This window comes from Eumetopias jubatus, unplaced genomic scaffold (assembly GCF_037043125.1).
Source record: "Eumetopias jubatus isolate StellerSeaLion01/CBP00866 unplaced genomic scaffold, mEumJub1_p1.0 scaffold_7, whole genome shotgun sequence".
In the NCBI taxonomy this organism is placed as follows: Eukaryota; Metazoa; Chordata; class Mammalia; order Carnivora; family Otariidae; genus Eumetopias; species Eumetopias jubatus.
The window spans coordinates 91,285,544-91,300,112 of NW_028274813.1; the positions used below are offsets into that span (position 1 = coordinate 91,285,544).

The window sequence follows — 14,569 nt, forward strand, 5'->3', positions numbered from 1 at the left end:
CTGGGTTGAGTGGTGTGAAGATGGTGATGAGGAAATCATGGTCTAAAATAAAGAGCGACTGATTAAGTCAGAATGTTCTTCCTGAACACCTACTACCTTTATGACATTCTGCCGGGCATTATGCCAGATACAGAAATATGTGAGGCTGCTTTATTGTCTTGGCAAAGTTTGCAGTCTAGTACTTGGTCTTTGCTATGGAGCCAGAGAATGGATGGATGGTTAGACCTAGCACTAGAAATACAAATGTGTCCTGTGTTCATGCTCAGCAAGTCTGCAGAGGGCCCCAGGGAGGCCAAGGTCAGGCAAGGAAAGGGTATTATGGTACTAGAGGAAATGAGATCTACAGAAGAGGAAACAAGGATGAAATGAACAATGAATTTATAAAGCCGCTATCCCCTTGGTAAACATTTTTACTCTTTAGCCTGAGAAGAGATTACAGGCTTTGATGCCTGCAGAATTTTATGTCCTTCCACCAAATAAAAAGAAACATGAATTGGATTTCAGATAATTCGTTATATTATTTTTTGGTTTTGAGGTTTTTGTCTGTTTTAAATACTTACCATCAAATTTTGCAAGTCTGCTAAAGTCTGCTCCAAGTTCTGAGGTAACTGATAGTGCATGGCGGACTTTAAGGTTCGTTTCCCTGTGAAATTAATTGATACAACATGAATTTTTATATGGAACAGCCCAACAGCATCTTACATAAAATAATCAGGCGAGTGCAGCACATGCAAAATCCAGCACGAGAGATTCAAAAAAACTCCCTTCATATGTCATTCACACCTCTCAGTCAAGTGGACTCAGTAAAGTGGACAGGGCTTTGCATGCTCCTAAGAGTTGGCATTCCACACATGGCACATCTGTATAACAACACAGTAATCTGTTTTGTTATTTGAAAGAACAGAGGACATAATAAATATGATTTCATTCGAACCTACTCAGACATCATGCATGAATTACAAAACATATTAGGAATGGGAACACAGTTACCAAATTAACGAGGCCAGTATCACTCTGGAGTCTACTATCTACATAGGAATTTTACTTGCAAAAGATGGTCATGGCTAATTTCACAGTAGCTAAAATTTAAATGGGAAAAGGAATACAGCTTTCTTTCTCGTGGAGAATCAAGCCAAAAATCCTGTTAGTCTGGGATCATACAACCAGATAGTAACTCAGCAGGTCACAGTGAGCTGGTCATCTTCTTCCAGGCAGAACCACACATACATTGGACCGATGGCCCTGTGGTGTTCATGAAATGACCAGTTGTGATGATTCTATGGCCATTACTCACATCTTGCATACAAGGACTTGTCACGCCGGTTTTCTCACTGAGTTCAACCTAATTCTCTTCTACTGTAGCTTAGCATCATCAGTCAGAGTTCTATCTTTTATGGAAGTGTTTAGCAGTGAGTTCATTTAGTCAACAAATACTGATTGAATACATACCATAGTCACCCATGAGATTCAGTGCTGCCCCACAAGGGTTACTGTTCTCTTGAGGGAAACAAGTGGTAGGTAAAAAGCAAGTATCACCATTTGGAAGTACATGACAAACCATGAAATACTTAATTTAGAGAACTGAGAAGCAGGTGCTTGAGAGGGCATTTAATCAAACTTCCTGTAATGGGTTTCACAGTAATGTTGAAGACAGCATGAAATCAATCCAAGGAATACCCCTTGGTGAAATAGCTTTCTTCAGGAAACACTAAGTTGGATATATAATTGAAGTTATTTTGCTTAAAAGTAATCTCATGGATCACTGATCTATCAATTCCTAGGATACAGAAATCTGTAGGGGTTGAGATACTCAAGAAAAACTTCATAATTGAGGCAGAAATTGAGCTGGGCTTGATGGACAAGAATGAGATAGTGGTGTTGAGGCTAAAGGACCAATGTGTCCATTCATTTAAACAAACTTTTCAAATAATTGAAACAGTCAGTGACCCCAGGTAGGCCAGACAGCTCTCATTCTTAACCCCACTCTACACATCATGTCATTTAGCAAGTTTTATCATCATTTTAGGGTTACTTCTTCAGGATCCTCTCCAATATCTCACTTCCATATTCAGATGTGGAAACTAAAAGGGAAGAATAATCACACATAGGCCTTATTGATTAAAAAAAAATTGCCAAGACTCCTGATTAATATCTTGTGTAATGCCATACTCTTCCTTAGCATGCCTCAGTATCTTGACTTCAAACTTCAAGATGATTTTCAGCATAAAAAATAATACAAAAGATCCTGTGTACCCTTTACTCAGTTCCCCCTAATGGTAACATTTGCAAAACTGTATTACAATGTCACAATATCACAACTGAAACTGACACAGTCAAGATGGGGAACATTTCCATCACAAGGATTTCTTAGGTTAACCTTTGTAGACACACCCACTTCCCTGCCTCCTCCAACCCATCTTTAACTCCTGGTAACCACTGATCAGTGGTCCCTTTCCACAATTTTGCCATTTCAAGAATGGTACATAAGTAGAATCATACAGTATGTGACCTTTGGGGATTGGCTTTTTTACTCAACAAAATTATCTGAAGATTCGTCCAGGTTGTATGTATCAATAGTTCATTCTTTTTTATTGCTCAGTAGTGTTCCATGATATGGATATACCATAGTTTGTTCAACCTGTTAAAGGACATAAAAGTTGTTTCTAATTTGTGGATGTCACACATAAAGCTGCCATAAACATCTGTGTAGAAGTTTTTTTGTGTAAACATAAGTCTTCATTTCTGTGGGATAAATGCCCATGAGTGAAATTGCTGGGTTGTCTGGTAATTGCATGTTTAGTTTTTTAAGAAACTGCCAAACTATTTTCAGAGTGACTGTAGTATTTTACATTCCCATCAGCAAAGTGTGAGTGATTCTGTTTCTCTACCTCCTTGCCAGCATTTGGAGTTGTCACTATTTTTAAGTTTAGCCATTCTGATAGGTATGTACTGACAACTCATCTTGGTTTGAATTTTAATGTCCCTAACAGCTAATGATGTTGAACATCTTTTTATGTGCTTATTTGCCATCTGCATGTCATCTCTGGTGAAATGTCCCTTCATATCATTTGCAAATTTTCTAATTGGATTGTTTTTACTACTGAGTTTTGAGCATTTTTCATATATTCAAGATAAAAATCCTTGGTCAGATAGATGGTTTACAAATGTTTTCTCCTAGTCTGTAGCTTATTTTTTCATTCCTCTTTAATAGGGTCTTTTGCACAGCAACATTTTTAATTTGAAGAAGTCTGGTGTATCAAATTATCCTCTTATGAATTATGCTTTTTGTGTCAAGTGTAAAAATTCTATGAGTAGCCCTAGATCTTGAAGATTTTCTCCTATGTTTTTCCCTAAAACTTTTATAGTTTTATATTTTACATTTGAATTCAATTTCCTTAATAGTTACAGGGCTATTCAAATTGTCTATTTCATATTGAGTTAGTTGTGGTAGTTTGTTTTTTGATGAAGTGGTCTATTTCATTTAAGTTGTTAAGTTTATGTGTATAAAGTTGCTTGTAGGATTTCCTTATCCTTCTGATATCTTAAGGATCTATCAGAATATCCCCCAGTTCATTCATAATATTGTTATTTTGTGTCTTCTTTTTTTTTCTTTTTCAGTCTTCCTGAGGTTTATCAAATTTATTGATGTTTTCAAAGAATCAACTCTTTGTTTTGTTGATTTTTCACTTCTCGTTTTTCTGTTCTCAAGTTCATTGATTTCTGCTCTTGTCTTTATCTCCTTCCTTCTGCTTGCTTTGGGTTTATGCTGTTATTTTCTAGGTTCTTGAGATGGGATATTGGATTATTGATTTGAGGCTCTTTTTCTTTTCAAGTATATGCATCTAGTGCCATAAATTTCCCTCTAAGCACTATTTTAGGTTCTGCCCAAACAGGTCAGGATTACACAGGTCACACTCCATTTGAATAGCCCAGTAGAATAATGATTTGGGAGGCACTGGTTAAACCCAGGGGCTTTTTTGTCAGACTATCAGGTCTGAGTACTGGCTTCACTTCTGAGAAGTTTGGGATAAATTACTTAGTATCTCTAAGCCTTGTCATCTGTACAATGGGGCTTATATATTACCTACGTCAGGATTAAATGATAAAATCCAACTAAAGAATTTAATAGTACCTTTAAAATGTAAACATTCAATAAATGTTTTTATGCCAACCAGATTGAATCCACTGAAACAGAACTGCTATATTATTGATAACTAAATTCCTCAATTAACATTAATGTCAAAACTCCACTTCTCTCTTCTTCCTCCATCTTTATTTCACCCAGTACCAAAAGATTGCCTTCTAAAGTAACATCAGTTCTTCTTTCCTCAGAAACTCATCAATACTCCTCTCATTTTCTTTAGAGAATCACATGAAATTATAAAAAGAAAAAAACTAAAACAAAACAAAACCTTTCTAAGGAATATGAAAGATTCCTATACAATAATTTACACAGACATGTTTAACTCACTGCTTTGGAAAGAAAATAAATTCAAGAGAAAAAGACAGAGCTTTCAAAGGAGCCACAAAGCAATTAACAAATGGAATTTACAAGTTAGACTCTTACTTGTTCCGGGAAAAGTAAATGAAGAATAAGGTTTAGGTTGAGTCCTGTTCCTAAAGCTATTACTGTTAAATTAAAAACCAGTCTAAATAATTATTCTAACTTTAATAACTTACCCATCAAGCTCAGCAGTTTCAATATAACAGAGGCCATGTGGCTCACTACTTGATAGGAGAAGCAGATCAGCCTATTTTAAAAAATCATAAAGAATACATGAGAAGGGAAGACTGGTTGAAAGCCTTCTTTGTTGTATACATCCCTACTTACTAATGAGCCAGGAGAGCCTTAGAAAAAAAAGTATGAGAGGTAAAATCCTCTTCCACCTCTCTGCCATACATGCCCCAAATCAAACCTTCCCTCTCCTTCCCTGTTCCTGTAGGGCCCACCCCTTGAACATCAGAACATAAGCAAGGGCAGGGGATATCATATAAATTAATAGCCACTTTACTTTTTTTTGCAAGAAATATATAAAATTCTACATTCTTGTCTTGATAATTACTAATGGAAAATATAAAACTTTCCCCAATAAGTTAGATAATTGGAAATGTTTCCATACACATACTTTAATTCCTTAGTGTCATGATTTAAGCGTAGCAGGAAGACAAACTTGATGGGGAAAAGACAGAAGTAAAGTAGAAGGAAACTGGAAACCATAGGAAAAAATAAGGCAGGCAAGGAAAATTTAAAAAGAGAAAAATTAAAATAAAAAATTAAAAATGTAAGAAAAAGATGATGGGGTATAAGGAAGGGAAAAGAGAAAATAAAACAGGGGCTAAGCAAGAGGCAAGAAAGAATAGAAAATGTTCTAAAAGACAACAGAAAACATTCAGAAACCAAATTGTGGATCTTTCACAAAGATAAAATCATTCCAGTCAGCTGTCCATTTGAGCTTCATAAATGACCTATCACAATTCAGTTTTAGAATTCTGGGTGTTTCCTAAGGAAACAGTCAACAAAACCAAAAGACAACTGACAGAATGGAAGAAGATACTTGCAAATGACATATCAGATAAAGGGCTAGTATCCAAAATCTATAAAGAACTTATCAAACTCAACACCCAAAGAACAAATGATCCAATCAAGAAATGGGCAGAAGACATCAACAGACATTTTTCCTAAGAAGACATCCAAATGGCCAACATACACATGAAAAAGTGCTCAAGATCACTCGGCATCAGGGAAATCCAAATCAAAACCTCAATGAGATACCACCTCACACCAGTCAGAATGGCTAAAATTAACAAGTCAGGAAACGACAGATGTTGGTGAGGATGCGGAGAAAGGGGAACCCTCCTACACTGTTGGTGGGAATGCAAGCTGGTGCAACCACTCTGGAAAACAGTATGGAGGTTCCTCAAAAAGTTGAAAATAGAGCTGCCCTATGACCCAGCAATTGCACTACTGGGTATTTACCCCAAAGGTACAAATGTAGTGATCTGAAGGGGCACATGCACCCCAATGTTTATAGCAGCAACATCCACAATAGCCAAACTATGTAAAGAGCCTAGACGTCCATTAACAGATGAATGGATAAAGAAGATGTGGTACGTGTGTACACACACACACACACACACACACACACACACACACACACACACACACAGGAATATTATGCAGCCATCAAAAAAGAAATGAAATCTTGGGGCGCCTGGGTGGCTCAGTCGGTTAAGCGACTGCCTTCGGCTCAGGTCATGATCCTGGAGTCCCGGGATTGAGTCCCGCATCGGGCTCCCTGCTCAGCGAGGAGCCTGCTTCTCCCTCTAACCCTCCCCCTTCTCATGTACTATCTCTCTCTCTCTCATTCTCACTCTCTCAAAATAAATAAATCTTAAAAAAAAAATGAAATCTTGCCATTTGCAATGACATGGATGGAACTACAGGGTACCATGCTAAACGAAATAAGTCAATCAGAGAAAGACAATTATCATATGATCTCACTGATATGAGGAATTTGAGAAAGGCAGAGGATCATAGGGGAAGGGAGGGAGAAATGAAACAAGATGAAACCAAAAAGGGAGACAAACCATAAGGGACTCTTGATCTCAGGAAACAAACTGAAGGTTGCTAGAGTGGAGGGAGGTGGGAGGGATGGGGTGGCTGGGTGATAGACATTGGGGAGGGTATGTGCTATGGTGAGTGCTGTGAATTGTGTAAGACTGATGAATCACAGATTTGTACCCCTGAAACAAATAGTACATTATATGTTAATTAAAAATAATTCTGGGTGCTTCCTATATTGGGGAACTGTTTATTTCAAATTTCATCTTAAAATAAGGGTTTTTATTATGTAATCTCAGTCATAAAATAAAATTTTAAAAATAAGGGTTTTTATGCAATTCTGAAAGATCTGAAGGTCTAAAATGAATTGACTAAAATTTTAGCATTTTGACACATTAGCCTAACAATTGTGTAGCTCTGTTTGAACGTAGGATTGGCATTCCAAGCTGTGAAATTTTCTTACCTTTGTTTTTTAAATTAGAATTGTTCCATTCTCAAGTCCCAGAGGTTAAATTTAGAATCAATCCACTCATTTCATTGTCTCAAGCTTTTAAATTTCCAACTTAAATATAGGTGGAGGGGGGAGGAGAGGTATGTATATGTGTGTGTTCAGTTTTATCTGAATTGTGACAAAACAGAAATGAAAAACAACTCACTGACAAACCCCTAAAGGTATAAAGGATTTATATATCGAGACTCTCAACTCAAACAAAAGTCACAGAAGCCTGAGGAGGCAAAAATTATTTCCTGACTTGTCACAATGTGACTATAGCAAACCCACTATAGAGAAAATGTATAAAGAGTTGTATGCAATTCCTGAGTCAAAAATTACCTACTTTGATTTTAAAAAGAAAAAAAAGTTTTCAAAATTTCACCACAGTCTTACTTCTCACATTGAAATTTCAGTGGATATGATAGTAGTACGGCTTCATGACTCTCCTCCCCTGAGCTTCATAGGATCATTTTAAACAAAATCCAAAATTCTCTAATTCTTATCCCCTGTGATTGAAAATAGTTATGAAGTACAGAGAAAGATCCCAATTTTTTTTTTAAAGATTTTATTTATTTGACAGAGAGAGAAAGACACACAATGAGAGCAGGAACACAAGCAGGGGGAGTGGGAGAGGGAGAAGCAGGCTTCCCGCCGAGCAGGGAGCCCGACGCGGGGCTCGATCCCAGGACCCTGGGATCATGACCTGAGCCAAAGGCAGATGCTTAACGACTGAGCCACCCATCCACCCTGAAAGATCCCAATTTATACCGAGAGTTGCTCTTCTTCTAAACTCTGCACAGTAAGGATGATTTGATGTTACTGTTTAGTATTGAGCTTAGCTGCTGAATACTTAGATGTTTGGTAGACAAAGGGAGGATTCGTTGTCCATTGCTGGCTCAGAACACGTGAGTGAGGCACCACCATCACCTGGTGGCTAGATTCTCTCCTGAGCAGTAACTCAACTTCCTAAAGACTGCTACTGAGAAGTGTAAAGCCCACAAGTTCTGAGCTAACTCCTCCTGCCCTGTCTACCCCCTGGGAACCTGGGAGATTTTACCCACCACCTTCCCCAGCTCTTCCTGTCCCCTCTGTTGTCATCTTTTCCTTTGATGTCCTTGGAACTTTGCTCCTGTTTCCCTACTCCCTGATTTCCATCCTGCATTCCCCTCATTCATCCTTATTCTCCCTGCCCCACTGCTGAGCTTTGGCATTCCCTTTTGCTAACACCTCCCCTTCAAGTTTTTAAATTCGTTACGGTTGAGGAGGAAGTGTGAAGGGGCGGGAACAACAGGGGCATCCAGAGATATAAGCAGTCAGCCCACTCATCATCATGCAATGCTCCTATTTCCAGGTGCACTCAGTAAGAATTCTAAAAAGAAAAGGACAAGAAAGCTGCAGTAAGGCAAGAGAGCCCTGTTAGTCCCTGGTCATCATCCTTTTGTCAAAGGTTCTGGGCCACAAGTGCAGCAACACAGGGGTGGTCTTAGAGCCCCACCAGCCCCATAACTCTGTGAGTCCCAGATGAGGACTCCTCAAGCTGACCCTTTCAGTATCTCTCAGGGTAACCAATTCCTAGTCGATCCAGAAACTTGTGTTTGAGTTGTAGGGGTTTATAATACCAGTATTTAGTGAGGGCTTACTATGTGTGTGGCACTATCCTAAGAGCTTTACATGCAATATTTTATTTAACTCCCACAGAAATCCTACAGTGTAGGTTCTATTGTTATGTCCACTTTCCGGATGAGCAAAGTGAGGCCCAGAGAGGTTCAGCAACTTGTTTGAAGCCACACAGTAAGTGACACATCGGGATATGAATCAAGGCAATCTAAGGCATATACAGCTGGAATACTAAAATGAATAAAAATCACTTTCCTTCAAGGACTGTACAGTTCAGTAAAGGCAGACTATGATAAGAATTCTAAAGGTCTAATTACCAAAGTGTTATGGGAGGGGTGCAAATGAGGAAGAGTACATCAGATTGGTAGCTGACAAAGAGCCTGATGGCTTTGAGTCCTCACAACCAACAACACTATCTTCATAGGTTTATTAGGCATAATTAATGTTTGCTGATATAAAGAATAAGTAAAGCAAAATCTCAAGAGACGATAACACCTAAAAGCTGTATAATTCTCTAAGAGTTTACAAAGCACTCTTACACAATTCTGTCACTTTATGCTTTCAACAACCCTGTGAGGAGATAATATTTTACCTATATGTGAATAAGAAACCTTGGTAAGCTCATCCCTGGCTCACAAGCAGTTGATGAACTAAATTAACTCATGTAAAGTCCATAGCCTTTACAAAGTCATGGTGAGAGCTTCGTCACTTCTAAAAGGCCCTAAGAGATTTAATGCCATACCCATGGCCACGCAGAGCTTAAAGAGCTGAGCTAGAACAAGAATTTATAGCTCTGATCCCAAATCTATACTCTTTCCTCTGGCTGGCTACAAAAATCACTGGAATATAACTCTGAAAACCAGAAAGTGTTTTGCTTTCACTTTGTTAATGTTCAAAAACAAAAACCACAGTGGTGAAGAATATTGGGATACTGACTCCATATCCTGATGGAAAGATAAATTCCTAGAATTGGAATGCCATATTTGAATCTCCCTTTTAGGACATTCCCACACCTAAAGTTCTTCTTTGTCTTCTTTACCCTCTACAATATTATCTTTTTTTTTTTTTTTGCAGTCTAAAAATAAGAATCCAAAATGGCTCATGCAATATGAGTATACTTACAGGAAAAGAGGTTTGATATGGACAAAAATCAGAATGAAATTGTAAAAATGGAAATGTGTAAGATTGGAGGTATTTTTATTTTAAAATTAAATTTCAGATCCTAACAAATGTATGTTGAGTGTCTACTAGTATCTAATACATTTTTTTGGTTTTATAATTAAATGAATTTGAGAAGAATAAGAAAAGAAGGAGGAGAGGAGACTAATAACGGACATCATAGCTATTACTCATGGGTCCGCCCTTTTGTTGGTTAAAAAAAAAATCCTTGCCTTATATATTTCACCCCCACAAATTAGCAATTGCTTATAAACAGAACATTGGCTATGTACTTTTTCTAATGTAGAAAATAACATGTTGCACCTCTAAATTTTAGCAAGAACCTTCTTTTTCAATACAGCTTAGACAAATGTTTTTTAAAAAGTCTTATTTCTCTGGAAATTTTCAACTTTCTACTGTCTCACATACATTTAAAAATAAAAGAGTTTACTTACAACAATTAGTGAGAAACAAGTAAATCTGACTTGAAGCTATAAAATTTAAAATAACAAGGAGGGCAATTAGACTGCCACAGGCCTCTCTGAAAGGACCAAGGTGCTAGGAAAGATTAGATGAGTCAAAGATTAGGAAAGATTAGATGGGTCAAAAAAAAAAAAAAAAAAGCCAAAGGACACCCTTGGTCAGGACTGGAGTTTAGGTTAGATTCATCTTTCTGGTTATTTCATTTCTGAAGGTGAAATTTCCAATCCATGTAGTTGAAGAATGCCTTTGTTTTAAAACAAAATCTTTACTGTTGTAAACACCTAAAACATGAATGCCTTTCTTTTGAGGGTGGGAGCCCTCTTTCAAATAAGCTAAACCACTATACTCATGTAATGTTCAAATATACTCATGTCCAGTAAGGGGTTTATTTCTACCAACAGATAAGAAAACCAAAATACAAGATCACTTCTGTCAAGTAAAGGAGGATGGTGTGCCTGGCTCCCAGGGTCCAAGCCTTGGCGATATCAAGAGCTTTGTAGTGTGTTTTTCTGAGTTTACTTGGTTCTTTTAATGCAAGTCAATCTATGCAGTGATGGACTCACACTCTACATTTTTCACCTTTGTCCCAAAATAAAACTAGGAGCTCTGGAAATTCAGCCCAAACATGTTTTAAAATTTCTTTTTAAGTGAAGGGGCATTGAGGATTCCTTATCTGGAAAATAAAGGTGAGTAACTTCTGAATCTGCCAGCTAATTGACCATCTCAGACAAGCTCCTTTCCTTGCTTAAAAGGTATTGATAAGGTGACAAAAATTAATTTAGAATTCTAAGTTTGGACAGCTAGAGGTTATGCATCAGAATTAGGTGCAACATCCGCTCGTTGCTTCAATTCCAGCATCCAAGCCCAAAGGCCCTAATGCTGGAAGCCCGGGCTCAAGGCAATTAGGATGACGATTTTAATGGAGTAAGGAGAAGCATATGGTACCAATTAGGAGTGGGGTTAAAACCCAGATGGCCTGGGTTTAACTCCTGGCTCTCCTAATGGCAAGCTATTTGGTGGCACTGTTTTCTCATCTATAAAATAGGAACAATAATAATAGTACATAACCTGCCTTCATTGAGCTACTGCAGAGACTAAATGAGTTAAACCTCAGGGAGCAGGAGGTATGTATAGACTTCTAAGTGATTATAGCAGTTCACCCATAAAAACATGTTTGCCCTGAAAAAATAGTTTTATAGGTGCCAAGTAGTTAAACATAGAAAAACTTTGAACAAAGTGAGTTAATCAAGAGACACCACAGAGTTTTGGCATTTGGAGGACTCCTTTCCTCACTTACCCAAAGATTAAACCAACAGAGCTATAATTGTAGGAATCAGACCAAGATCAATGGAGATAAAAATTTCATCTTTGTTATTAATAAAGCTGCTGGAGGGCCACCCAGGTGGCTCGGTCAGTTAAGCATCCTACTTGGTATCAGCTCAGGTCATGATCTCAGGGTCCTGAGACTGAGCCCCGAGTCAGACTCTGCACTTAGCATGGAGTCTGCTTGTCCCTCTCCCTCTGCGCCTCCCCCACCCCCGCTCACTCTCTCTAAAATAAAATAAAATCGCAAGCAAGCTGCTGGAGACCAGGCTATAGGTCTGTGGGCTAAGTGGGCTTGCTAGTACTTGACCTGTTAGGCTCATCTAGCTATAGACAAGGGAAGCTCTAAATTACCAAGACCCTCCCACCACCCCCACCATGAGGATCTCCTCCTATAAAATTGTTGGAATGAAGGAGCAGGGCAGAATGTACTATGCACACAGGCAGAGCCCAAAGAGAAAGGGAAGGAAGGAGGCTCTGGGTCATGCACACACTCCCTGCCCTCAAATACAGCAATCAGAGAAGTCACTCCTAGGAGAGGAGAGTGGGCAAGGAAGTTCAAGAAGCTCAAAGTGTTATTTTGGGGCTGTCCCTCCAAGTGAAAAATATAAAGAATGAGACCTAGGGAAGAGTGGAGAATAAGCATTCCTGTCCCATCATGCAGCCACAATTAAAAGGCCACATCTGTGCCACCCAATCAGGTAGCCGCAAGTCACATATGGCTATTTAAATCTAAACAACAACAAAAAAATCTAACTTGGGGCACCTGAGCGCCTCAGTCTGTTAAGCATCTGCCTTTGGCTTAGGTCATGATCCTGGGGTCCTGGGATGAAGTCCCACATCAGGCTCCCTGCTCAGTGGAGCGTGTTCTTCTCCCTCTGCCTCTGCCTCTCTTTCTCTCTCTCTCAAATAAATAATCTTTTTAAAAAATCTAAATTAAAATGAAATAAAATTTTAAATTCAGTTCCTCAATTGCCCTAGCCATATTTCAAGTGCTCAGTATCCACATGGGGCTGTTGGCTGTCACATTGGGCAGCACAAAGATATATTTCCTTCACTGCAGAAAGTTCTTTTGGACAGTGCTGGGACACACAGATGACTGACTTCATGGAAACTTGTCTAAATGTGTGATTCATCTTAAAGCAATGCTAATGATACGCCCTTTGAACTACTTTTCTTCCACCTGATGCTTGCACTTACACTTGCCTTTCATGCCTCATTCCATAGACAGTTTTGCAAGAGCACACAAGCACGTGTACTAAGAATGAAGACCAAGGGAAATACAGATTAGTGTATCAAGGCTAGAGGGCAAGTTGGAGTACAGATAAGCTGGCCTACATTGAGACATGTGTTTGATTCCTGCCTTTCTGGGACTCACCAGAAAGAATGTGATAAATGAACACACCAGAGTATGGAGTATTAGTGAACAGGTGATTTCAGTCTAACATTTATCCCTGTTAGAGCATGTACAGGGATTTGCACAGTTCTTATGAATACTGGAAGTTGGAATACACCTAGCATTGCCACTGAAATATTCAATTCCAAATAAAGTAATAGTTAAATGTGTGGCATAGTTTAATTTTTTGCTAATTCCTCTATAATCTAACACCATCTCTGGCATAAAGTAGTTGCCAAAAAGTATGCCTTTAATGCATACTTCTTAGAATTCCATATATGTCAGTTAAAAAAAAAAGTTAAGGTTAACTATCTAGGTTCAGCAAAACGATTTCACTGTAATCATTTTAATTGAAAGTAGAACTAAAACAAGTTATATGAAGCCCTTTCTTCTTAAGAATCCTGAATATATGTGATCTTTTCTTAGAGCACATAGATGTATATTAGTATCCCATTGATCCACAACACCCTGAATTTTTAAAGCTTATAACCATTTTTCCGTCTTCTTTCTTACAAAAGACTGACATTTATTCATTCAGCCTACACTTACTGTCTGTCTGCCCCCTACAATCCAACATGGCCCTAGGTGTGAGAGAGCAAGCAAATAATGTGCTCTTTGCCTTCAAGAATCCTGCAGTCATCTCAGGTCAGAGAATCACAGCACATAGGCTGGAAAGGATCTTGGAGATCATATAATGGTCTAACACCTTGATGTGATACATGAAGAAACCAAAGGCAAAGTAGATAGAGTGCTGTCACTGAAAGAATGGAGCAGACTCAGTTCTAACCCAATTCCCTTTGGTGACCTTCCACTATACAGGTATCCCCAGCTTTTTGAAAGTTTGCATTATACCACTTCACTTTACAAAAGACCTACATTAGTACTTGTTTTCACTAACTGAAAGAAATCAGACAAGGATCTTTATTTTTATGAGAAAAAGGAAAAGTAAAAACAGCATTCAGCCTTTGCTTTGCAGTAAACCTTTACAGAGGTAGTGTGCACAGGAGAGCAAGAGTGGCCCCACCAAGTTCTTTCCCGGGGAACTATCCTCAGCATCTCGACATCAAGCCGCCATAGCTTTGAATGATCTGTGAACATTTGTGCTTTATCTTATTTTGTGCATCCGTTAGCAAGGTGTATCCTAAGGTATCAGAAAGGCATAAGAGAGATTATTTTGGGGGCCTGGGAATACTCCAAAAGTTGTCCATATAAATTAATGGTAATTGCTTCTTTGCTTTACACCATGTTGGCCTATTTAAGGCTTCATAGAAATGCTCTACTTTCAGATAACAAAGGATACCTGCATCTGTTTCCATCTTTCCTACAGGGTGTGTTCTTCTAAAAGATGCCACCTTCTTTTTTTTTTTAATGGGAGAAGATATTTGCAAATGACATTTCAGATAAAGGGCTAGTATCCAAAATCTATAAAGAACTTATCAAATTAAACACCCAAAGAATAATCCAATCAACAAATGGGCAGAAGACATGAAAAGACATTTTTCCAAAGATGACACCCAAATGGCCAACAGACACATGA

The 14,569-nt window shown here is 38.3% G+C and overlaps 1 protein-coding gene across 5 annotated transcripts in view; it reads right to left on the reverse strand.

The window, feature by feature from the left end:
* ATP8B4 (ATPase phospholipid transporting 8B4 (putative)) overlaps nt 1–14,569 on the reverse strand; it is a 301,636-nt gene that overhangs the window by 125,723 nt on the left and 161,344 nt on the right. For all 5 annotated transcript variants that reach the window (XM_028100015.2, XM_028100016.2, XM_028100011.2 and 2 more), the window contains 2 exons: nt 4,681–4,751; nt 561–643 (listed from right to left, as the gene is read on the reverse strand). In XM_028100015.2, coding sequence (XP_027955816.1) covers nt 561–643; nt 4,681–4,751 — 154 coding nt within the window. The remainder of the gene's footprint in view (nt 1–560; nt 644–4,680; nt 4,752–14,569) is intronic.